Source organism: Hippocampus zosterae, chromosome 19 (genome assembly GCF_025434085.1).
Source record: "Hippocampus zosterae strain Florida chromosome 19, ASM2543408v3, whole genome shotgun sequence".
Classification (NCBI taxonomy): Eukaryota; Metazoa; Chordata; class Actinopteri; order Syngnathiformes; family Syngnathidae; genus Hippocampus; species Hippocampus zosterae.
In genome coordinates, this window is record NC_067469.1 from 8394912 (window position 1) to 8418022 (window position 23111).

The 23111-nt window shown below is 41.7% G+C and overlaps 1 protein-coding gene across 1 annotated transcript in view; it reads right to left on the reverse strand.

Moving 5' to 3' along the window:
• The window catches only part of fig4a (FIG4 phosphoinositide 5-phosphatase a), a 28483-nt gene extending 5444 nt beyond the window's left edge, over nucleotides 1–23039 (reverse strand). The window contains exons 1-21 of the mRNA XM_052053212.1: nucleotides 22810–23039; nucleotides 22599–22690; nucleotides 21491–21589; nucleotides 20912–21035; nucleotides 18581–18737; nucleotides 18445–18495; nucleotides 17778–17941; nucleotides 17568–17696; nucleotides 17219–17319; nucleotides 16282–16444; nucleotides 13731–13828; nucleotides 9396–9529; nucleotides 8366–8482; nucleotides 7485–7530; nucleotides 6880–7028; nucleotides 5805–5971; nucleotides 4353–4491; nucleotides 3137–3195; nucleotides 2759–2906; nucleotides 2603–2686; nucleotides 1626–1824 (exon numbers count right to left, since the gene is read on the reverse strand). Of these exons, the coding sequence (XP_051909172.1) occupies nucleotides 1626–1824; nucleotides 2603–2686; nucleotides 2759–2906; nucleotides 3137–3195; nucleotides 4353–4491; nucleotides 5805–5971; nucleotides 6880–7028; nucleotides 7485–7530; nucleotides 8366–8482; nucleotides 9396–9529; nucleotides 13731–13828; nucleotides 16282–16444; nucleotides 17219–17319; nucleotides 17568–17696; nucleotides 17778–17941; nucleotides 18445–18495; nucleotides 18581–18737; nucleotides 20912–21035; nucleotides 21491–21589; nucleotides 22599–22661 (2391 nt within the window). The 5' untranslated portion in view covers nucleotides 22662–22690; nucleotides 22810–23039. The remainder of the gene's footprint in view (nucleotides 1–1625; nucleotides 1825–2602; nucleotides 2687–2758; nucleotides 2907–3136; nucleotides 3196–4352; nucleotides 4492–5804; nucleotides 5972–6879; nucleotides 7029–7484; nucleotides 7531–8365; nucleotides 8483–9395; nucleotides 9530–13730; nucleotides 13829–16281; nucleotides 16445–17218; nucleotides 17320–17567; nucleotides 17697–17777; nucleotides 17942–18444; nucleotides 18496–18580; nucleotides 18738–20911; nucleotides 21036–21490; nucleotides 21590–22598; nucleotides 22691–22809) is intronic.
• Nucleotides 23040–23111: the final 72 nt, after the last annotated feature.

Sequence of the window (23111 nt, forward strand, 5' to 3'; positions counted from 1 at the left end):
GTTGGAGGTGCAGTCGACACGTGAGGACCCAAAACCAAATATTCATGAAAAAGCTGAAGGCGGAGGTGGCTTATCAATGGAAAGGAGACAAATGGAGTCACGGTACAAAGCATTTCACTCCAGAAGTAAAGACCAAAATCTTTCAAATTGGTCCATGGTTGAGTTATAATAAATACATTACTTAAGAATAAGATCAACCTGCTTATTAAATTGCATTCAAAATATTTTTATCCGCCACTAAAGTGGCACTAAAATGGCCTCTTTACATCAAAACGGTCAACAAGTCTGCTCATATATTAGTTCTTCAGGCTTTTTTGTGGGGTTTACTCAATAGACATGCCACACTAATTTCATTTTGGTAAGCAAAAGTGGCTTTGAGAGCAGATATTTTTATGCTTGTTCGAACTCATTTAAACAAAACAAACAACAACAAAAAAACAAGGTGGCAGATTTCTTGTGTCTTTTCAGGCATGGGGCTCCTGGATGGACATTTTTTAGGGTCTCCTTATGACTGCAACGGCAACCAAATTTCATGTGGTTAAGTGAAAAACATTTTGGGCTGGGGGCTGAACTTTTGATGATTTTTTTTGTTTGTTTTAATTACCGGTAGCCTATTGCAGTCATTTGGATATAACAAGGCAGATGACGACTTGTGTCATTTTCAGGCATGGTATGTTCAGACTTTTTGTGAGCCTACCGGTGATGGACATGCCTACCGAAGCTTACGGTGCTTTGTGAAACTGGCTCTGGGGGCTGATTTTTTTATATTTCACCCCAAAATGGCTACTGAAAACTAAAATGTGTGACTTGCATTACGCAATGCTGATTCCAAATTATCCTGAATTGGCATGGATTCTTGAGACTTTTTTGTAGGTCTAATCATTAGGAAAAAAATCATGGAATATCATGCTGCAAAGTGAACCTGTCTTTGGGAGATGACTACCTCAAGGAAAATTGGTTTCATTTTTCCTATGAGAAAGCCCATAAAAGGAAGTATGAAGGAGAAAATTCCTTATCTATGAACAGGACCACACAATAATAAAGCCTTCACTTCAGCTCACGGTGGGCGACACTTGACACCTTTCTCGTCTACGCACGAGGCGACAGTGAAGCCACAGGTTGATAATTTCAGTCTTTGGCTGCCATTTCGAAAAACGTGAGCGGCACACTGCGGGAAGAACCAGCTTGGAGGACTTCCCGGTGGGTTCCACTTTACCTACTACCGACAATGTGGGTCAACTGCGGATGTTAAAGCACGAGTAGTAGTAGTAGTCCACTGGGCCGTGAAATGCACACCGCTGCGGTCGTAAAAGCTTCTTCTGAGAATCAAAAAGGAAGTAAAAGGAATTCATGACCCACAATATGTGCACAGATGCACTTTTGTGTCAAGCTGTAGTTGTTTTTGATCATGAAATTAGCTATCTATAAAATGTTTGGGCTAGCGAGGACACCTGGCAAGTTGTGTTAGCAACTGGTTAAAGGTTAGAAGCCAATCTCTACTCATTCAGTACCAGCCAATTCAAGTCTGAAAAGATGTTTAAAAACCTCTTTGGGAGTGAATGAGTTAACCTTTAGTGAGTCATGAAACTGTTTTTTTGTGTGTGTGAGTGAGGGGCACCTCCCACCTCTTGTGCATGACTGCACTCTCCGGAATCGGTCCAAAGTTTGACCGGGGTGGAGCGCTGCGAGACGGAGGCGTCGTCATCGCGGTCTTCCTCTGAGTCGTCCTCCGAGGAGCTGGAAATGGCCTCCTCGCTGGGCGGAGGGGGCGCGCTGGCCGCCGTCTTCCTCTGCACCAGTGTCTCGTCCTTGCTGCTCTTGTTGCTATGGAAAACCACAATTATGCATTTTATCACGTTTTGGGGGTATTTTAAAGTTCCCTTAAGGTGCAGAAAACAATACAAAACAAAAAACAGGTTCATCTGTAAAACGTCGACAGAGTTGCACAGCAGCGGTTAGTCAAATTAATCAGCCGGTCACGAGACTGAAAACTGCTGGCGTTTCATAGTTGATTAACACTTGGGAGTCATTTTTCAAAGCAGGTTGTCTCACCGTTATTCAAAAGAGATTAGGAAGAGAGATCCATCTATCACGCCTAATGGGAAACCAAGATTTTTTTTGGGTGAGTTTTGGATGCAAACCCACTCGGCACCCATAAAAGTTCACCCATGAGAGTTGAGTTTTTTTCCCCTATCCTTCATTATTCCGTATGGGCTGGTTACCTGTTTCAAGGTATATCGCACAGGTATTATGGTTGAGGAGCTTCATTTTGAGCAAAGTCATGCTTTGCCATCATCTTGTGGCAGCTTGGTGACAAGGAACTATGTTGACATTCAGCTGCGGTGCTTCATTTTGACAAAACTTGCGCTTTGCCACCATCTTGTCAGGTATTGGATCAATCTTAAATTGAATTGCCCATATGATCAATAACATTTTCTGTTTCTGAATATTGTGGATTCTTGGTACCAAGCAACTACGTTGAAGTGAGTTCAAAAGTTGTGTTTTGCTGCCACCCGTGGCATATACAGGCAACTCTCAACCTTTTTGAGGGTAGTGTCAAAAATGTACTTTCACTATTCTAAGTATAGATGCAGAGACTCACCCCAGCACGGATTTGGCGGTCTCCTCCGGTTTGCGGACGGTGAACGGGCTGGGATCCACTCCCACCGTTTTGGGCATGAACTCCCTGTAATGAGGGACAGGTTAGCATAGCAGCGGTTACTGTCGGCGCCAAAGACAGCAACAAATGACGTTGCACCGGGCCGAGTTGGTCATAGCTTTGCAGAAGGTGTCGTCGAAGGAGGTGAGCTCATAGGGTCTGAAGAACTCCGTGTAAATGTCGATGCTCTCCTCGAAGCGGTTCACTCGCTTCACTGACAACTTCTTCATGGTTTCGTCACATGGCACTGCCAACCAAATGGATTTCTTGCACAATTATGACCTTTCACGCAGCATTCCAAATTATTCCCTCAAAAATCAGAACTTAATTTTCACTATTTTGTGAGTTGAATTCTTGTGAAAACTTTTTCATTCATTTCAATTCAACTTTTTCATTCATCAAATTTTTCCAATTTGACTCCCCCAGAATTTTCTTGACTTGCGCAAAATTATCCTGCAAAGCACATATCGCTGTTACCTTCATCAAAGGCGATAGGCAGATAAGACAAGACTCCCTCAGACCACCACAACGTGTAGCTGCGAAAGAAAGAATAAACACACAAATGCTGAAATGTCAAACGGCTCGTACTCCGGGGCGAGACTGACGGTAACCTACATAACAAAACTGGTCCTTGCTGGAACACGGAGGGAACACGCGCAACTCCCTTGTGCATCGTTCATTTTATTTTGTGTGACCAATTGGAGTGAATTCACTGAGTGCGATGATGACCTTTGTGTGTGTGTGTGTGTGTGTGTGTGTGTGTGTGTGTGTATGAATTCAGATGCGACCAAGTTAATTTCTGGGAATAAAGGCTGAGCCACCTCGGCCCATTATGGACAAATGAATTGCCTAGTAGTGGGAAACTAGGTCTACTTTTGTGTCAGCACAAAGATAACTGCATGCAAACAAAACATTTTGGAACAAGCTTGACTAAGCGCACAAAGTAACACAAAGTAAGACAGAAAAGTCATCATGGAACTGGGACTTGTCCTAGTTTTTATATTTACAAAGAAAAATAAATATTTTGCACACACAAAATGTGGTATACTATATTTTATATATATATATATATATATATATATATATATATATATATATATATATATATATACAGTAGCAAAGTAAATAGTCAATAACATTTTTTAATCCAACTTTAAAATGTATTGTTCACTTGGACTATTCATTCATCTTTTCAAAAAAATTTTTTTCTTGTGGAACCTCTGCTCTACTACAGAAAGATAAAATCACACAAAAACAGAAGTAACTTTTGCATTAAAAAAAAAAAAAAGCTTGGCAACACGTGCTGCCGAGTAGCCGTTCTTAATAAAAGCTTGCTTTGTAAAAATATCCTTGCCCTCTCTTGAACCCTTTTTACAGAACTATTTGAGATGAACGCACAATGATTCCAGGAAATGAATGTATTTTTTTTTCTGTTTTGATGTACAAAAGCTGGGACAGAACTTTGGCACTCAAAACTTTGGGCAAAAACAGAATCGTACCAAAACTGGATTGTAACAAAAACAAGTTTGACTGTATTATTTTTCTTGTGATATTACGCTTTTTCCTACATAAAAATTAGATCTAATTCAAATATTAAATATGTGCAAGTATAAAAGAAACAAAGATGGCTTTGCAAACACATGACTGTTGCTAATTGATTTTATTTATTTTTATGTTTTTATGTTTTGGGTACCTGCGTCTGTCCATGGGGAGGGCCATTGTGCTTTTCTGATGCAGGTAGAAGTCCGTAGGCAGGTCCCACAGGTGTGGCCTGCTCTCTGCCGGCTGGTACACTTGGAGAAACAAGTTGATGGCGTCCTGTCTATCCGCATCTGGAAAGCACATTTGGGACACGGTTCAGCAAAAAAAAAAAAAAATAATAATAATAATAATAATAATAAACCCATCAAGTATACAAAATGAGATTCCAAAAAAGAATGAAGAGCAATATGTGGAAAGTCTGGTAATTAAAAAATACTACTGGAGTTAAAACCTTCAGAATAAAGTAGTATCAGGAGAATAACAAAATATATCACGAGAAAGAAGTTACAATTTTACACAACCCAAAATGAATATTCTAAGAATTGAAATTGCACAAAAAAATTGTAATGGGAGCAATTTATGTGAATAGCGAAAACATAACTCCATAATACTATTCAGAATCAAAGACACTGTTGTGACTTAACTTGAGAATAAAGAATATTTCAGAGAAAATTTAGATTTTACAAGAATAAGAAAGAACTCAAGAATGATATTGCAAGACGAGCTGTAAAATTACTAAATACATAATGTTATATAAAAGTATGGGCATTTACAGGTATTTTTACTCGCAATATTACCAAATCATTCTTCCAACTGTTTGATTTGATTACTACCAACCTTTTCTTCCCTAGATTAATTTTTTTTCAGAGAGCAAAAAAAATCTGTAGCATAAAAATAAATAAATAAATTCTGAAAATGTTAGCTTGCACTCCCTTGACACTCACTAAAAAGTGTCCCGGAGTCTGTCGAATTTTCCACGGCTGGGACTAACAAATGTGGCCGAAGCTCAGCCTGATATTATAAGCCATCAAAATGCAATCACAAGTAAACGTCTGAAAAATGACAGCGCCCCGCTATAAAAAGGGCACAATGCAAACCTTTAGCCCTTGACATTTGCGCTTTAAAATAGAGCTGACGACGAGAGAGAGAAAGGGGGGATCTCGGCGTGTCAAGTAGCGCATCATCATCATCATCTTGGCTTCTACGATTTTCAGGAACCGCTACTGAATCACTTGTACGCTTTTACGTAGACACAATCTATCTGAGAAATGACAGTGCCATTCATGATGGAAAAGGAAGGCTTTCAAATGAGTTTCAGGATTTGCACTTTGCGCCGCCGGGTCAAATCAATATCACGTGCGGATAAGTTACTTAACTTCAGAAAATGCATGACATTCAGTTGACATAATGTAATGGTCTCCCAGGAGTGGGGGGTGTTGAGGAGTAGGGATATCTTTTAAAAGGCATCTAAAAAGCCTTTTCTTTATGACACGGCTCGGCAAGGCTGGAAATAACTTTTTTTTTCATGGAAATTTGTTAATAGATGACTTTTGCATTACAATGCGAGTGCCAGCGGCCTTGTGTCTCTCCTCGGAACACACACCTGAGAAAGCGTTGCTGTAGTAGCGCGATAGCGTCTGCATGATGTCCTTGGAGTGCTGAGTCCATGGCGCAATCTTTCGGTAGGTCTTGACCCGATGCACCAGCTGCGAGCCGCCGTACTGCAGCGAAAGCGTGTCGCCGTGGTCCTCGTACAGCTCCTCAAACAACCTGAAAAGCACAAAAGGAGGCACTGTCTTTGGTTTGAAAAGCTCATTTCTGTCTACTATTTGTGCGGACGGACAAAAAAAAAAAAAAAAGGAAGAAAAGATTTAGTTGTTTGGAAGAAACGTAAAGTGCTATGTGTGGAGAAAAAAAATGCAAAGCACATGATCAAAATCAAAAACGTATCCCATTTATGAAGTACGGTGGGAGGGTGCCATTATTTGGGACGCCCATGCTTACGCAGAGGTTGGACGCATCACGAACAGCAAAAAAAATAAAAATAAATAAAAAATACGGTGTGAAGATGTCTTAATTTGGGCCGCCTATTCATACGCAGAGGTTGGACGCATCGCCAACAGCAAATAAATACGGTGGGAGGGTGTCATTATTTGGGAGGCCTATGCTTACTCAGAGGTAGGACGCATCGCCAATAGCAAAAAATTATAAATACGAAGGAAGGGTGTCATTATTTGGGACTATGCTTTTTTCCGAGGTACAAGCTAGCTAGCTAGCTAAACAAACAGACAGACAGACAGATAGATAGATAAATAGATAAATAAAAATCAAGGTGCTCTAAAGGGGCCAGACCAGAAGTCTATACAAAGGGAAGAAATTTACAGTTTTAAAGGCCGGTTCTTCAACATGTCCTAAACCCAGTTTATTCAGGGTTCACGTCTGAGGACAACTGGTGAAAAGAAGCAAAACAAACTTGTGCTACTTCAGGGGAAATTTGAGCAGAATGGGTTATAGATTATATGATTAAGGCCGCTGTGCATAATTTTTCTGCTTCTAATTTGCGAAGGTTCATTCACAGAAGAAGCCTGAATTAGCAAGGTCTTTCCAGACACATATTGACAAACCTGTGGTGGCCATTTATTTGTTATAAGATACTGATTGGACGGAGGGAGCATTACCTCACACAGTCAGTGTCAAACTGGAGTTTAGGCTTGTCAATCATTCCCAGTGCGTAGAGTTGATAGGCAAGTGCACACTTGCCCACCATGAACTGGGCGGTGTTGGTTCGGTCCAGACAGTCCACACAGTTGGTCCTGAGCACACCGGTCTGGGATGGATGGCATGTGAAAAATGGGATTTTGCAATATTGGTTTTCAAATTGATCAGATAAATCCATATAAAGGAAAAGAGGTGAGAAAAAGGCTAAGGCATTTCATGAAAATACACAAAATATCTGAGCAGAAAAACAACAGTAGTGCTAGAATGGTGTTTCGTGTGTGTGTTTGTGTGTCTATTAACAGAGCAACAACACCCCCCAAAAATGGTGTGGGTTCTTACAACACGGCTACTCGAACTTGTTTTGGCTGTAATGCCAAATGCTAGCATCATCTACAGTGGCCCTGATGGGTCAAAAAGTCTCAATAGTTGAAAAAAAGGGTGCTAACCAATTTCTTGACTTGCATTTGTCTATATGAAAAGTGCGATATAAATAAGTCTGGTTGATTGATTTATTGAAATGTGAGAACGTTATGATATCGGAAAAAACACATTGCACCAGACTGACCTGTACTCGCCCACTGACAGAAATGCTTCCACCCAAGTCTCCCCATCTGTGGAAAAAACAATGACAATTTTTCGCATCAAAGTCACTGTTGTTGTATTAAACATATCTTTTCACAGCTTTTTTTAATACAAAATAAGTGATTTGGGTGAAACCAACCTATGCTTTACTGCTAAATAAGGGGAACAAGGTTGAAAAAAGCTGATTCAAACAGATTTATTCATTTCTGAATGTTTGAAATGAATCCAATTCATGACCAATTCGCTAACAGAAATATGTGTAAAAACCATTTCAAAAGAATCTGCTTGACATCAAACGTGGCCTTTGAGCGCAAATGCTTTGCCCCCATCGGTATACATGGGGAAGCGCATGTTTAAAGGAGGTAAATAAAGTCAAACGGGGACGCGCCACACGAAGGACATGGCAAATAAATACTTGCGCTTTTATGCAACACCCAACGCAAGTGATTAACGTGCAGACAAAGGCGGAGACTCACGTACGCTACACAGGCGGCAATGCACTCAGCTCGTTAAGGGGAACATTGACGGCGACGCAACCACCGCGGGACATAATTTACATTAAGTATTTAGAGTGGTGAGAGGGGTAGAGAAAAAAAAGTGCTGATTTATGTATTATTTGAAGTATGTTAGGATATGGAGGCGAGAGGGCGAAAGCTGGATGCAGTTTTGCTCTCGCTTCTGAAAATAATAAAGTAACAAAAAAAAAAATTTTGGAAGGCACTTTTTTTTGCCTTTTTCCAAGGTGAAAACAATCAACAGGCTTGTTTTACGTTTTGCGCAGTCTATGGACTAAGTTTGTAGGGTTTTTTTCCCCACACAATAAAACAGAATAATAACAATATAATAAAGTAACAAGAGTCTTACCTTTCATCAGGGTGGAGAGTGTGACAGTAGAAATCTGATCTATTCACGAAAAACCCGGTACGCTTCACCACATTCTCGGCAATCATACTCAGACGGTCCAGAACGTTGCACAGCTTACTGGGGAATAAAAATAAAATATTTTGTCAATGAAATGTAAGATACATATTTATCATGAAGCAAAAAAGTAAAGTATTGTAATATATAGTGTAACATTTTTTTTGGTCATAGAAAATAATGTCTTGGTTAAATTATTTTAATGTCATTTATACCTAATGCAGAGAAATGTTTAAGCTTTGAAAGAACTACGGGGGAGGGGCGGCGGGGGAACGGACGCGATTTTGGTCAGTCCAAAAGCAGAGTATGCCGAGTTATAAGTGAGTTCAACCAAACCTGCCTAGTAACAAGCGATCGAGCTGAGACATGTTTTTGGTCGTAAAAGTTAAAAAGGGTTTTATGGGTCTTGTTGCATACGGCACTTATTCTCGACTCAATTGAAAAAATAAAATTGAATATGAAATATAACATAATTTAATACAAAATAAAAAAATTAAATAAACGAAATGACCAAAACTTTACATTTAAAAATGTCATTCAGAAACATGAGAAAAATGAAAAACAATAAAAGCAATCCGACTTTAAATAAACTGTTCTTTAAAAAATAACATTTAAATTAACACCAAAGTTCATCACAAAATGAAACTAAAAAGAACAGAAAAAAGCAATAGAATAAAAGCTATAAATTAATTCCAAATAAAATGAAAACAAAATGAAAATTTAAAAATACTACATGAATAAAAATAAAGCCGTAAAAAAGTAAAAAGTATCAAAATTTAAACAATTAGAAAAAATAAAACTTCAAATTAAAAAAATCAACTCCAAAATAACAAAACAAACAACATTAAACAATAATAATGATAAATATAATAAAATGTAAACAAAATTAAATAAAAATAAATTAACAAAGTAACTAAAATCGAACAATCGAAGAAATTTACAAAATTCAAACGAGTGTGATGGTGCTGCTTGCAACCTCTTGGTGTAGCGCGCCATGTCCCACGCGATGTACTCAATGCCGTGCTGCTGCGGCAAGAACTGGTTGAGGTTGATGACAGCGGGGTAGAGCTCCTCGCTCAAAATCTTCTCGTGTTTCCTTTTTTCTCGTTTCTGCCACACAAGAAAAGACATGTATGACTCGAAGCAATTTGGCGGCCTTCGTGGACTCCAGAACGTTAAGCTCCTATAGAAGTCGTGTAGCGTTAAAACGGTCCCTTGAGGATACGAGTAGATGAAGCTGGAAAGGGAAAGGAGAATGCATGCTCACTGTGACGTGTTTGGACATCACGTCGGCTCTACGTGGAGACGCGACCAGAGGATTAGACATGTGTAGTGCAGGAATAATATGGGTATTTGATGTGAAATGAATGGTTTAGGATTAATATTAATATTTTACAGTCGGAAGAGGCCTGTGTCCTTTTTATTTTTTGCCCATTTTTATATTTTGCCAGATGCTGTAATTTAAAAACCAAAGCTAGCAAACAACAAAATATCCACATTACGTACAGTATATATATTTTTTTTTCAGTGCAAAAGGCTCTCTTGCATAGAAATCAACATTTAAGGAAGGCACAAAACTGCGGAACAAGAACCCAACATTAAGTGCAAGAATTTTTATTTGATTTATTCCCCCAAATCAACTCACTCAAAATGTGAATATTATTGTTCTTGATGTTTTTCCTGCATATCATTCCAAATCCCCAAAAATATATGTATCTAAGGCATATTACATAATATAGGGAATTGTAAATAAAACATTCCTGCCATCTAGTGGTGATTGGTGCAATTACAACCATACTCAACACTTGCATTTGCTGTTCGGCAGATTTTTTAAATTAACAGGCCACATTAAGTTTGTCCATCCCTAGTAAAGAACATGACTGTCAAAATCATTGTGCTGCTTAACATGTTTTCTGTCACCAAAACTTGCTTTCTCCGCTTTTTGCTCAGAAACCAACGAGGGTTCTCTTGCTGCTTACCACAGAACAGAAAGGATAAAAACAAACCTTTTCTGGTGAAAGAAGAGCGTCTCTACTTTTTTTATTGTCAGGTTTGTGGCTTATTTTGTCCCAGAAATTAGTCAAAATGCTCTAAACCAGGCCGTCAATATGGGGTACTCACTAGAAAAAAAACAGCTGGCGGTCCGTGAGTTTATGTCGGCATTGACAAAACATTTGATAAAGATTCAAACGCTTTTCTTTTTCAAGTGCAAAGAGTGAAAAAAAAAAGTTTCTGAAACTTTGCGATACACCATGGTCAGCGGTTTATGTACGACTAATTATAGTACATCATTGCATGTACTCATCAAGGCAAATAACGCATGCAACGGCCGCCATGGTAATACCTCACCTGCACATCTTATTCCTGCACAGAGTGTATGCCAATCATGTGTCATTTATGACACGCTCCATTAGACTGTCTTTACATGTTCTGTTCTCCTCGTCCGCCTCGTTGAGTGCACTTGTCCCAGCGAACATACGGCGTGATCACAGGCTTGACTGAATCATTGAACAGATCTAATTCCCCCCACCCCCCCTCGCGACATCATCGCAGCAACTGTTAAATAACACCCGTGCACGGGTTATGCAGTCTGGCACGCGTGCGCGTGTGCACGCAGACAAATAAAGATGGAGAAAAGGAATTACAAAAAAATAAATAAATCAAGAAGCAGATGAGAGGCAATTTAAGGTGCACATGTACTTGTTAAAGCGCACGTGCACATTTGCCACGGTCCAAATTGACACGCAATGGCGACGAGTCGTACAGAGCAAAAGTATTGGGATGTGCGCAATCGAATGATAGCGATTAGCGTGTGATCGATTTTTTTTCTAGCGATTCATTCAAACTAAAAATCAGGATGCTGTATGGATTTCATTTTTAATTGACTTTTGTTTCAAGCACATCCCTGCTGATGTGCGCTGCTCCCACAAAAGACATGACTGCAAAAAGAGAAGTTAGCAACGTGTCCCTTTTTTCTGAGTCAAATCAATCTTAGGGGGGAGAGAGGTCCTCTGTCTATGGAAAAAGTGGCCACTAAACAGCCATTTTGTCACCAGGTCTGCAAAAAAGCTCATTTAGCAACGACATGGGTCATGTGACCAATCCCAGGGGAAACACCGACCACACAGAGAAATAGAAAGACTACCACTGAAATTTAGGGCTGAAGAATGCTTTCACATGTGCAACATTTTTTTCCTGTGGATGTTGGCACAGTGTAATGTGAGGAACAAAAAAAAAGGAAAAACTTGTTTGGCAACAGGAGAAATAATTGGAATGATGTCACTGTCCTTCCTACAAGCAAGAGGATTTTTTTTGGTGGCAAAATTTCATTTGAAAGCCATATCGCGGAGCAAGCCACTTGTCGTTTTGTGCTGATGTCAAACACGTTGGAGGGAAGGGACGAAATAAAATCCATCATTAACTGCTCATTAAATCAGCTGGTAAAGTAAAAGGGATGCACGTGTCGGGCCATGTGCACATTTCCCCTTCCTCGGAAGCCACCATAGGACCATCTTGGAAATGAGGCAGCCACATAGGATGAGCCGTCATTCATTTACCGATGATTGCCTATTATTTCATCTGTCTAATCTGTCCATCTGTCCGTTGGGTGTAAGGCGCCGCGGCGTTGTTTACGGGTACAGGGTCCACTACTATTAATGTGCAGAGTTACAAAAAAAAAAAAAAAAAAAAAGAAGAAGGATCACATGGCCGCAGCTTGTGTGGATCTCAAAGGCCAGTGATTGGTTCCCCCCACGCGCGCTCACGGTTCCCCTCGCCAGAAACAACGTGAGCCTGAAACCCAAGCCGGAGAGAGTGTGCGGCAGAGATGCGTGCGCTCCCCATTGTGCGAGGCAATGCAGTGCAATACAAATGAGAGATTGCCGCGTGAGGCCAATGTGACAAAGAAAGCCCGTGGTGCATTTTCCGAGCCCATTTCAGATGGGATTTTTTTGCATTAGGTGCAGAGAAATTGTATGTTTCATTTCAATCTATCCTAAATGGAGAACTTAACAACTGGAGCGAAAATTGCAGCTCTCCCGATGAGCTCGTCGCCGAGTCACCTGGCACTTTCCGTTGTTCCGAGTATTGGTCGATTCTTAACGAGAGGTTCATCGTGCTCGACCAAGTTTAAAGACATTCGAGAAAAAGGTGGGGAAAAGTAATCCGTTCCTTAAGCTCTTACATTGTAAGGAGTCACGCCATTGCATTCATTTCGTAATCTGTCTCTTGAATTTAGACGGTGCCCACAAAATCCACGCAAGCCTGTGGGGGCAAATTCCACACGGAAAGGCCAAAAGCTGGATTCAAACCCCCAGACTCACATCTGACAGTCAAAAGTTCAAACAACCTGTCCACTGTGCCAATATTAAATAATATCATTTATTGTAAACAATGACTAATGCACTGATTACAAACAGGATTTAGTTTTCATCATTCAACAACTCAAACAAAAATAATGGCAAGCTATAATCACAAAATTTAAATGTTGAAATATTTCCTTGAATCTATGACATATTCCTCCGGTTTCACTTTTTGAAAAAAAGAATCATTTTTTGACAGTTTGAATGGAATCGGTTAAATGCGAGCACGGTCACAGCCACCGTGAGAAGCGGGTGTGCGCACTTGCGCAAAAACATAATCTCAGGTTATTTTTACATCCCCTCTCGAAAACGTTCAACCAACTGGATGTACGGGTTACGGCTCACATTACTGGTGTTTATGTTGCCTTCGAGGGCGGCCTGGTGGGCCAGCGTTTAGCGTGTCGACCTCACGGTGCAGAGGTTGTGGGTTCAATCCCGGTTTCGGCCTTTCTGTGTGGAGTTTGCATGTTCTCCCAGGGCCTGCGTGGGTTTTCTCCGGGTCCTCCGGCAGGCTGATTGAACAGTCAGAATTGTCCCTAGATGCGAGTGTGAGTGTGAGTGCGACCCTTGTGAGGATAAAGCAGATCGGAAATGGATGCATGGATGTTGCCCTCATTTTTTAAAGATAATAAAGATACGGCATTTGAACAGGGGTGTGTAGGTATTTTACATCCATTGTATCTTTGAGCCTGGGTGCATCATTGTGTGCCTGTGGGGGGCAAAACTTGCACTTGAAAGCTTCTGAAGACGTAAAACCAGACAAGTCTAAAACGTGTACATGCGTTGTTTTGTTCACACCAGGATGATATTCACTGCTGTAAACTTTTATCCTCACGGAATTCAGACAAATCAAAATGTCAGCTTTGGAAACGGGGATTCAGCACAGCTGGCAGCGCTGTCCCATCTGTTGTTTTTTTTTTTTTTTTTGCAATATGTGCTTGTTAGCGTACCTTGACCAGGTTAAGGATGATGATGGGCGATCCAAATCGCTGCAGCATCTGGTCGAAATGAAGGCCGGCCACATGCGCATATGGGTCTGCCTGGTCCACTGCCAGAGAGAATCAAGAGAGAAAAATAAAGACTAGCTCTTCTTTGAAACCTCTGACGCTAAATTCATCTTAAGATACTCAGTCGGGCTTGAATAATTGAGCCCCTGACACCAAAAATGATGGGGAAAAATAGTGCTCATGTTCAGCAACGTTCTTATTTCCTGCACAGTGGGGGGAAGAGGGGCCAAGAGGATTTGGCCTGATAACACTGTCCACAAACCGACAATTTCATAAATCATATGTGTTGGGTATTATTATGATCATTATTTTATTTGATATTTCAACATCTGAGTCCAAACAAAGCCTGTCGCTGCAAACGTGATCAAACGTTGATGAAATGCCAATTTTGCAATGACTCCCCACCAATTTGGTTCCAAAACAGCGACGTTTGGGGTGTCGTCATTTCACATCTCAGTTTCTCAGTTATTCTCTTGATGTGTCATTAAGTGAAACCTAACAATCGCGTTGTTTTTTTTTTTAAATTACACACCCGAGGTGTATTTTCAATTAACTTTGCCACCCCCAAGGCTGGGAGCAAGTCATCACAAGTTATAAATAACCTTCCTTATGCAACACAGTGTCCCGGAAGTTGTTGTTGGCGAGAGGAACGGCGTGGCTCACACCGTATCAGATGGCCACGTCCGTTCCAAACACCACTGACCCAGATGATGCAAATGGCCGCCATTTCATATCATTTGACCCAAATCATATTCCCCATTTATTGAAGACAATTGGATCGTCTGTCTGCCCTTTGTCATGGCTGCTCAACGGAGCGCCGCGCCAACCGGTGCGCAACCGGGAAATGATAACGGGAGATTAAAAAGGCAACAAAAGCAGTTGAGAGACAAGATTAACATTGACGCAATTCTTTCTCCTGATGGATATTTTGTTGTGACGCTCGCGGATGTTTGCGAGCCTGTGGACCCAAGTGACGCTTCATCTTGAGATACAAAGAGCAGTATTGTGAGATTATACAGTATAAACCTCAAACTTTATTCACAAAAGGACTTGAGAGGCGCACTTTTCACCCCGCCCCCCCACCAAAAAAGTTCATTCCATTTCCAAATTGTAAGAGATTTTTTTCTGAGGGGGCGGGGGGCGTGTTAATTTGGCGGTTCCACTCTTGCGATTACATAAGGTGTACTTCATAATAGAAGGTAATTGTATTAACCCTGACATTTGGAGGCCAAGAAAGGACAAAGCGCACATGGTCACACTGAAACAAGTGATGTCAGGGAGCGAAGTCGGCTCAGCATGATGAGGTAAATCAATTTTTTTTTCAGGAGGGGCGTTTGCACAAAAGTCCTCCAAGAATGACTGCGACCCTGCTTTTGTGTCACAATAGATACAAGATGAGGATGTCCTGCCGTTGAGGAAAAGGGTCCTTGGCAAAGGCTATTCAATATATATATTCACTAGCTTTAATATATTTTCCATCTGCGGTTGTTTGCTGACCAGATGCCACTGCATTACTTCCTTGGTGTGTTGATAAAAGTATTTTTCACATCCGTTGGTCAAAAGACACAAAAGGACATGAAAAAATAATTTGTTGCACATCCACAACAATTTGGCAAATGTTGACTACGGCTTATATATGAACCCTCGAGCGAATGTAATATAAAAATAATTTGGTACTTGATTGCTCCCCCGCGGCGGCCCGTTGGTCGACTGCTTAGGACTTTGGCCTCACAGTGCAGCAGTGCAGAGTTTGATTCCGACTCTGGCCTCTCTGCGTGGTGTTTGCATGTTCTCCCCGTGCCTGTGTGGGGTTTTCTCTGGGTATTCCGGTTTCCTCCCACGTTCCAAAATCATGCATGGCAGGTCAATGGAAAACTCTACGTTGTCCTTAGGTGTGAGTGTGAACATGATGGTTGTTCGTCTACGTGTGCCCTGCGATCGGCTGGCAACCGGTTGTGGGTGTCCCCCCTTACTGCCCAAAGACAGCTGGCATAGGCTCCGGGCCTACACCCATGGGGCCCAACCGGGCTCACCCCCAAGAGGCAACGTGGGTCCCCCTTCCCATGGGCTCATCACCTGTGGCAGGGGCCAAAGTGGTCGGGTGTGAAGTGAGCCGGGCAGCGGCCAAAGGTGGGGACCTTGGCGGTCCGATCCTCAGCTACAGACGCTAGCTTGAGGGACATGCAATGTCACCTCTCTTGCAGAAAAGGAGCCCTAGGTGGTGTGCGAGGTGGAGAAGTTCCGACTCGATATAGCTGCTTACCCAATGACCCGACTTGAGTGCTCAGTGTTTTGGTGTCCCTACCAACACGTAACATCCCGAGCAGACCACGGCATCCAGTAATCCTGATTGTTGAACCCCATAGCAAACTATAATCACACCAACAAACATTCTGTATGTCTCATGAGATCCAATAGCGTACCTAATGCTTTGTCGAGTTTTAATTGTCAATCTTCAGCCTTGAAACAAAAAGCAGAGAGATAAAAGGCTTACATCGTATCGGGGGCTTGGGCATCATGGTGGAAATGTCCTGGGACCAGTAGAGCGGGACTGAACCTCGCGTTTGCACGTATGAGGAATAACTTCCCACCGAGAACGACATCACGGAGGCGTCGTGGGCAATCTGCTCCGTCTCCACCTCATTTGCCACGTCCCCCTGCGTGAGCACGACACACAAAGAGCACACAGTCGGCCGCCAAATCTTCATTGTTAGACTGTGACATCTTTTTCATTCATTCGTTTTCATTCACACTTGTCCTCGGCTGACTTGATCGGCTGTTTACACCGTGGACTGAAATGTTGCATCTTCAATGACCCGAACTGGCATACTGCTTGGACCGTAGCTTAAGTTTCCATGTTCAAATGAAAGAGAAAGTGAACTCAAACACATGACACGAACGGGATCATGATCAACATCACTGATAAGCCCTGTAAAAGGTGCAGGGTGAAAATAGAAGATTCCAAGTGAACAAGCCCCACTACCTCAAAAAGGCCAAACATTGTGAGGGAAAAGTCTCAGGAAGAAGCACTAAACAGGATTAATAATTCCACTGCCGCTGCCCAGGTCAACATCACAGAGTATTTTTTTATTTTTTACCCAGGTTAACCCTTTCAAAGTGAGAAATTTGTCCCAAAAAAAAAACCCAACAAAAAAAACTACAGTTGAAGCATTGCTAAGATTTCAAGGACTTTGATGAACTACAATTAAATTACTAATAAGCAACATAATGAGTTTGCAATTGAAAAGAAGCAACATAAAAGCAGTTGCTCCCTCCTCCCACGCGCTGACACACTCATGCATAGTCGAGGAAGAGCCCACAGATCAAATAAATCCCCCCACCATCCACAACATGAGTCATTTCAATCAAGCTGTTGGACCTGCGCCTTGTGTGCCTAATTTTCCTTGGTTGCCCCCGCAACTGGTTTCTACCTCGCAGTTGGCTCCTCTTTTCAGGAAGCGGGTACCGGCAAATTTGCTGGAGCGCCTGGCGATGAGGGTGATGTGCACCGGGCGGCCGTAAATTAAAAGCTCTGCGATTGGGCGGGTAAAGGAGTCAAAATTGGAACCCGACTGACAGGCGTCAGCCACTTATGGAAATTAGATGCTAGATAGATAGCTTGTACCCCAAACAGACAGATATTGACAAGTTACCTCCCAGGTGATACTGTCCCACCCCAGTCCTGTAGGTGGCAGTAATGTGCCCAACTAAGCGGGTTCCTCACATAGCAAACGATATTTTGAGCTGGATTTGGCGGACACCACAAAGCTGAAAGGATACTGGACTGGCCACAAAAGCCATGGATTATATACAAGAGCCAGTCGGGATGCACGATGTCTTTGACACACTCCAGCAAGTTCCCGTTCCACACGTACTTGTAGTACGGTTCAGCACGCACGCCGTAAACCACTGTGGCGGAGTAGAGGAACACAGATGGATGGAAACAAAACGCAAACAGAGAGGCGTAGGGGGATTCCAGATCCTATTTACCTTGAGTGGGCAACCCTTCGTCTTCAAATATGTCAAAGCTCTCCTGTTTGTTGTGCTTGTTTGCTTCGTCCTCTTCATTGGAGGATGCCGAGGTCCACAGCTCGTAAGGCCTCTGCAGCAGCGTCAGATTGTGCTGCAGCGAGTGGCTCAGGTCATAGCTGTAGCTGTGGGGTAGGCAAAATAAATATGAACATTTAAAAAATGAAATCCCATCAAATTGGACAAGACCTTAAGCTATAAATAATATTATACTGTTTGTTTCTGTGGTCCACCAGAAATGTTTGTGGGTCAATGTGACATGCTGCTGCCAAAAAAAAAAAACAAACATAAACAAATATTTAATAATGTGTCAATGTTTTTAAAACTTTAATATGGGTCAGTTTGACTTGCAAGAGAACAGAACCAAAACAGTCACTTGCTATACTCCAAAGCCAGTCGAAAGCCCTGGTCGACATGCTGGTTGTAAAATCCGACATATTTTTCTGACCAGGAAAACTAAAAGAGTGAAAAACAGTTTAATGCTATGCATCGACAATTTAGTACTACAAGTTTTCAATCGTGGCATGTTTTCAGCAATGATCTTCAAACGTGGACACTGCATTTGGAATAAAATCTCTGAATTCACTGAAGAAAAAGATAAGTGTGAAACAACAACAAAAAAATGTACCTGAAGTAAAAGTTACTGGATAAGTCCATGTTTTGAAAGATTCGGACATATCTGTGGAAGAGTTGGAAGCTCCATCAGGTACAAACACCACATATGAAGTCAAATTGGTCCTTAAGACCCAGCCACATGGTCGTACCTGGCTTCGTCGGGGTGCGCCACCCGGACCGAGTCATTGGGAATGTAGATCATGGTTGTGTCCTCAATTTTATAAATGGAGTGGCCCCCGATGTCTGCCATTTTTCTGCGTTTGGTGATTAACACTATGTAGTAGCCTTCCAGGAAGCGTACAAAGCCTGTCAAAGAACACCAAACAGAACGGTTGCACTAAATTGACACTTTGGCAATTGGACTGATAAAAAAATGCGTATAAATAACAAGTGTGGCAGGCCAAACCGGGGGGGCGGGGGGGGTGTCAGGATACACTGTGCGACCCACTGACTTGTTGTCAAAGAGCAGCTTGCGACACAGAAAGCCACCGGGGCACAGACAGTCGGGGGCGCGAACATCATCATGTATTTGAGCAAATGTCAAAGAGTCTGTCTGTGTGTAACGGGTCACAAAGGACACAAGTGCATGAACAATATACGGCATGACAAGGAGCTGAACTCATTTCGTCTCTGCCATCGACTGCAGCGACTGTGCTGAAATCAACCTATTTCCTGAAAATTTATTTACTCCAAATCATGGATCTATGATCATCTATCAATACCAGCAATATGCAGCGGCATGCAGAACAAATTCATCCACTTTCACTCGAGGCAAGTATAATTGACTTGCTGTTTTCACCTGTTGCCATTCGTACCAGAGAATGAGAGTTTCATATTTCAATTTAATAAGCCAACAATTCACAGTGAGTCCATTCATGAAGAAATTGAGATTCGGTATATACTTTTTGTGACTTTTTTTTGTTTAGTGGTGTGTTGTGAGATGTTCTTGTTTCAAACCTATAATTGAGTTTGGGAAATTTCTCAGAGCACCGAATCGATTGCAACGGAACCGCTCTGGTTGTCCTAAAAGACGTTTGGCCTCTCATGCGGGAAGGGCTTCATCATAGTTCCGGAAATATTAAAAAGATTAATAGAAGTAAAAATAAATGCAAGATAAGAGACAAACAGAGGGTTTCTGTTGCCATGAACTTGTTGAAAACACATCACCCTGAATGGGTTCAGTTGACATTCAAAGAATATTGATGAAAAAATATTTGAGTTTGAAAGGATGTGGTAACATCCTTTCATATGGACTTAAAACATTTTTTTTAGATTGGGTATGACTAAATTCAGTTGAGATTCTGAAACATTGTCTGAAATTGAGCAGATGTTTGCCCTAAGAAAAAAATGCACTCTTCGTCCCATTAAATTTCAAGGAAATAGCATTTCATAGAATCATGAACGCAAGAATCGTCCCGTATGGACACAATTATCACAAAAAAAATTCGTCTTGTATGGAAATTATCATCTTGTGGCGGACACAAACGCGTACGTTCACGAAATGTAGGTCACGATGAGAGAGTGCTCACACAACATGGCTACGACATTCACGCAGGTAGTCACACCGCCAGTATCGAAATTGACATTTCTAGAGCGATTGGAATGGATTTGATGAGATGTCACTCAAGTCACTCCTGATTGGGGCCTGACATATAAAATGTGCTAGTGACCGGATTTCCAAACCTTGGGGGAAAAAAAAATCTCGATAGCAGTGTTTCATATCTTTCGAACAAAGGGATAAATTTAACATAAATATCTCACAGGACACCACCTACACAAAAACAAAAAGTTTTTAAAAATACATATTTTTGTATCAGGCCAATACCAGACTTTTACTTATAACAGGTACTCCTGGAGGCTGCTGATACTTAAGGCAAAAAAATAAAAATAAAAATCGAGTAACTCTTCCTCAGGAGTAGTTGGTGCCATACTGCGATAGTTTGACATATTGGCAACTCACCTTCTGCATCAGAAAGAAATTTTATGGGGGGGAAAAAAACTTGATGTTGAATGAAACTGTAAGCATCAAAAGCACTAGAGGGTATCGGTTCTCAGTATCGGTGAGTACTCAAAAAAGTGAATGCTCTTACTGGTATCGGTCTGGGAAAAAAAAAGCGGTACAATGAGTGAACTGCTTTTGCCCAATTTGAAACTGCGCAACACAGACAAAAATAATAATATATTGTGTTCTTTCCTTCAAAATTGTGGGCAATAAACACAAATAAAAGCAGATGGTGATTATGTGAAACCTGAAAAATAGAGAGCGCTTGATTGAAATGAATCACATTCAACTGCCAGGTGGGTCTTTTATTGTGCTTTCCACTTCCTGCGAGTCATTTGCAAAAGCAGGCCTGCACCTGCAGCTGGAAAACTAAACCTTTGTGGTATCAAGCACATGTTCCCATCTGTGTCGCCCACAATGGTTGTTGATGCCATTGTTGCGCAAGAGCGTGACCAGAGAGTGTATGGAGCGCACGTACCCACGATGCCATCGGCTGACACGGCTCTCGACAGGCCTGACGGACCTTTTTGGGCAATCTTTGTGCGGTTTCCCAAGTCCAGACGACTGAGCAACTCGCGCACCTCTTGCTGGTTGTATACGTGCTGCAAGGCAAAAACACCCCGTTAGAATAAATGTATGTGGCAACAGGGGGGAAACAAATAGTTTGATTTAACAGGTAGAGTGCAGACTGGCGCATCTGGAGGGGGGGGGGGGTCACTTGACAGTGCCTGATGTTCTAAAGCATCAACAAACCGTTTGCCAATTACGGTACATTATGCTACTATACACACAATAATAATGACAAGAATGGTAGCATGTGATGATGGATACTTACTGGAACACGCTTCATAATAACAATCATCATAATCATCATAATAACGACCCTGCATTGTTATGAACAAATTCATTCCCAGCAGCTCATAAATGGCTGTGGTGGGCTCACAATTCGCCAGCCTGGACTGTCACAAATGCATTAAAGAGGAGGGGACAATTTGACAAAAAACAACCCAGGCAACTCCACTATTATATCATTAGAACTGCACTAATGCTCACTCACCTTATCATCAATGATGACCAAATCCTTGGGTTCTGTGCGGTCAATCTTCAGCACTCTGTTTTTGGTCTGAGCCTGATTGCTCCCCACCAAAAAATACCTCTGCAAAGGGGTGGGGGTTGGGGGGGTATTGCGTTTAGTCATGTCACATGGCACGAAACTCTTAAAAACAGGTCTTTGCGTAAAATCAGTGAGAGTCTATCCGGAGGGCTTCATTGGAACCTTGAAATTGACAAAAGCTCCATTCAGCAGATGCTCCAGAGAGTGATAAAGCTAGACCCATTCCGACCTTGGATTGTTCAAAGGCTTCAAACCAAAGACTGTGATGTTAAGCAACCTATTTGTGAAGGATTGCCGGATGCAAAATTATCATGAAACTGCACAGGTATAAATGAAGGCAACAGTCATCATGAATCGACAGCTGGCAGTTGGGTAAAACTGTCTTCCTGCCTTTATGAAAAGCAACACACACGGCTTGATCAGCAGACCGTGGCATCTGTAAAGCAGACATTCACAATGAAAACTAAAGAGACTGGTTTACTTCCACTGAGGATAAAAACTGAAGTTAGTTGAAGTTAGACATGCAACATGAGCAAAATCTCCCACACAAGCCTTTGCTGCCATCTAACGTCCACGACCAATCCTGCAGTTGCCCTCCAACTATCCCCGGTTCCAATACGTATTTACGTTCTGAAAGAGGTTATCTTTTGTTCTTCTCAAAGTTTGCACAGCTTCATTTACTTCATGTTAATGACTAAAAACTGGAGAAAATAAGGTAAGATTTGCACATTTTCCCCATTGTGGGGCCGATTCATTCGTTAGTTAATCATGTCTTAGTTAAGATAAACAAGTCGTTTTTACATTTGCGAGTTTTGTGATATTAGTGCATAGGTGTCAAACTCTGGTCGTGGAGGGCCGCTGTCCTGCACGTTTTCCAAGTCGCCCTGTAGCAACACACCTGATTCAATGATAATGATCTGATCATTTTCAGGTGTGTTGCAACAGGGAGACTTGGAAAACATGCAGGGCAGTGGCCCTCCAGGACCTGAGTTTGACACCCATGTATTAGTGGATTTGAAGTGATAAATTATGACATTTATGATCGACTTACGGCTCTCGTCTCGTATAGAACCATCCTCTGTAGCCCACTGATGACAGCTGCAGACTGAGGCATGTTTGCTCAGATTGTTTGAGCCAGAAGAACTGTAAAAGAACAATGGACAAAACAAAATGTAATTCAAAGGCTGTCTGTCCCGAAGTAACAGACTAACAGATAAAAGTAAGAATTTAAATGCTTTTGTTCGTGTAGCTAATTGACTCACCTTTAAAATTAGTCGAGCGACAGCCACTTATGTTTAACAGACGGCGCCACTTTCCATTTCCCCAAAAGTAGCAGACGTGAACGCTTAAAATATTCAAATAAAACTTATTAAGAAACAATTCTACCATTAGGTATATTAGTGTATTTGGCTAGTAACAACTGCAAGCACGCGATGCGAATTGTTTTAGTCAGGTGACAGTCATGGACCCGGATGACGTCACTACGGCGCCCGTCGAAGACCAAAAAGTAGTTTTTTTGTTGCTTAAAATTATTAGTATACCATATCCTATACGTATTAATGAC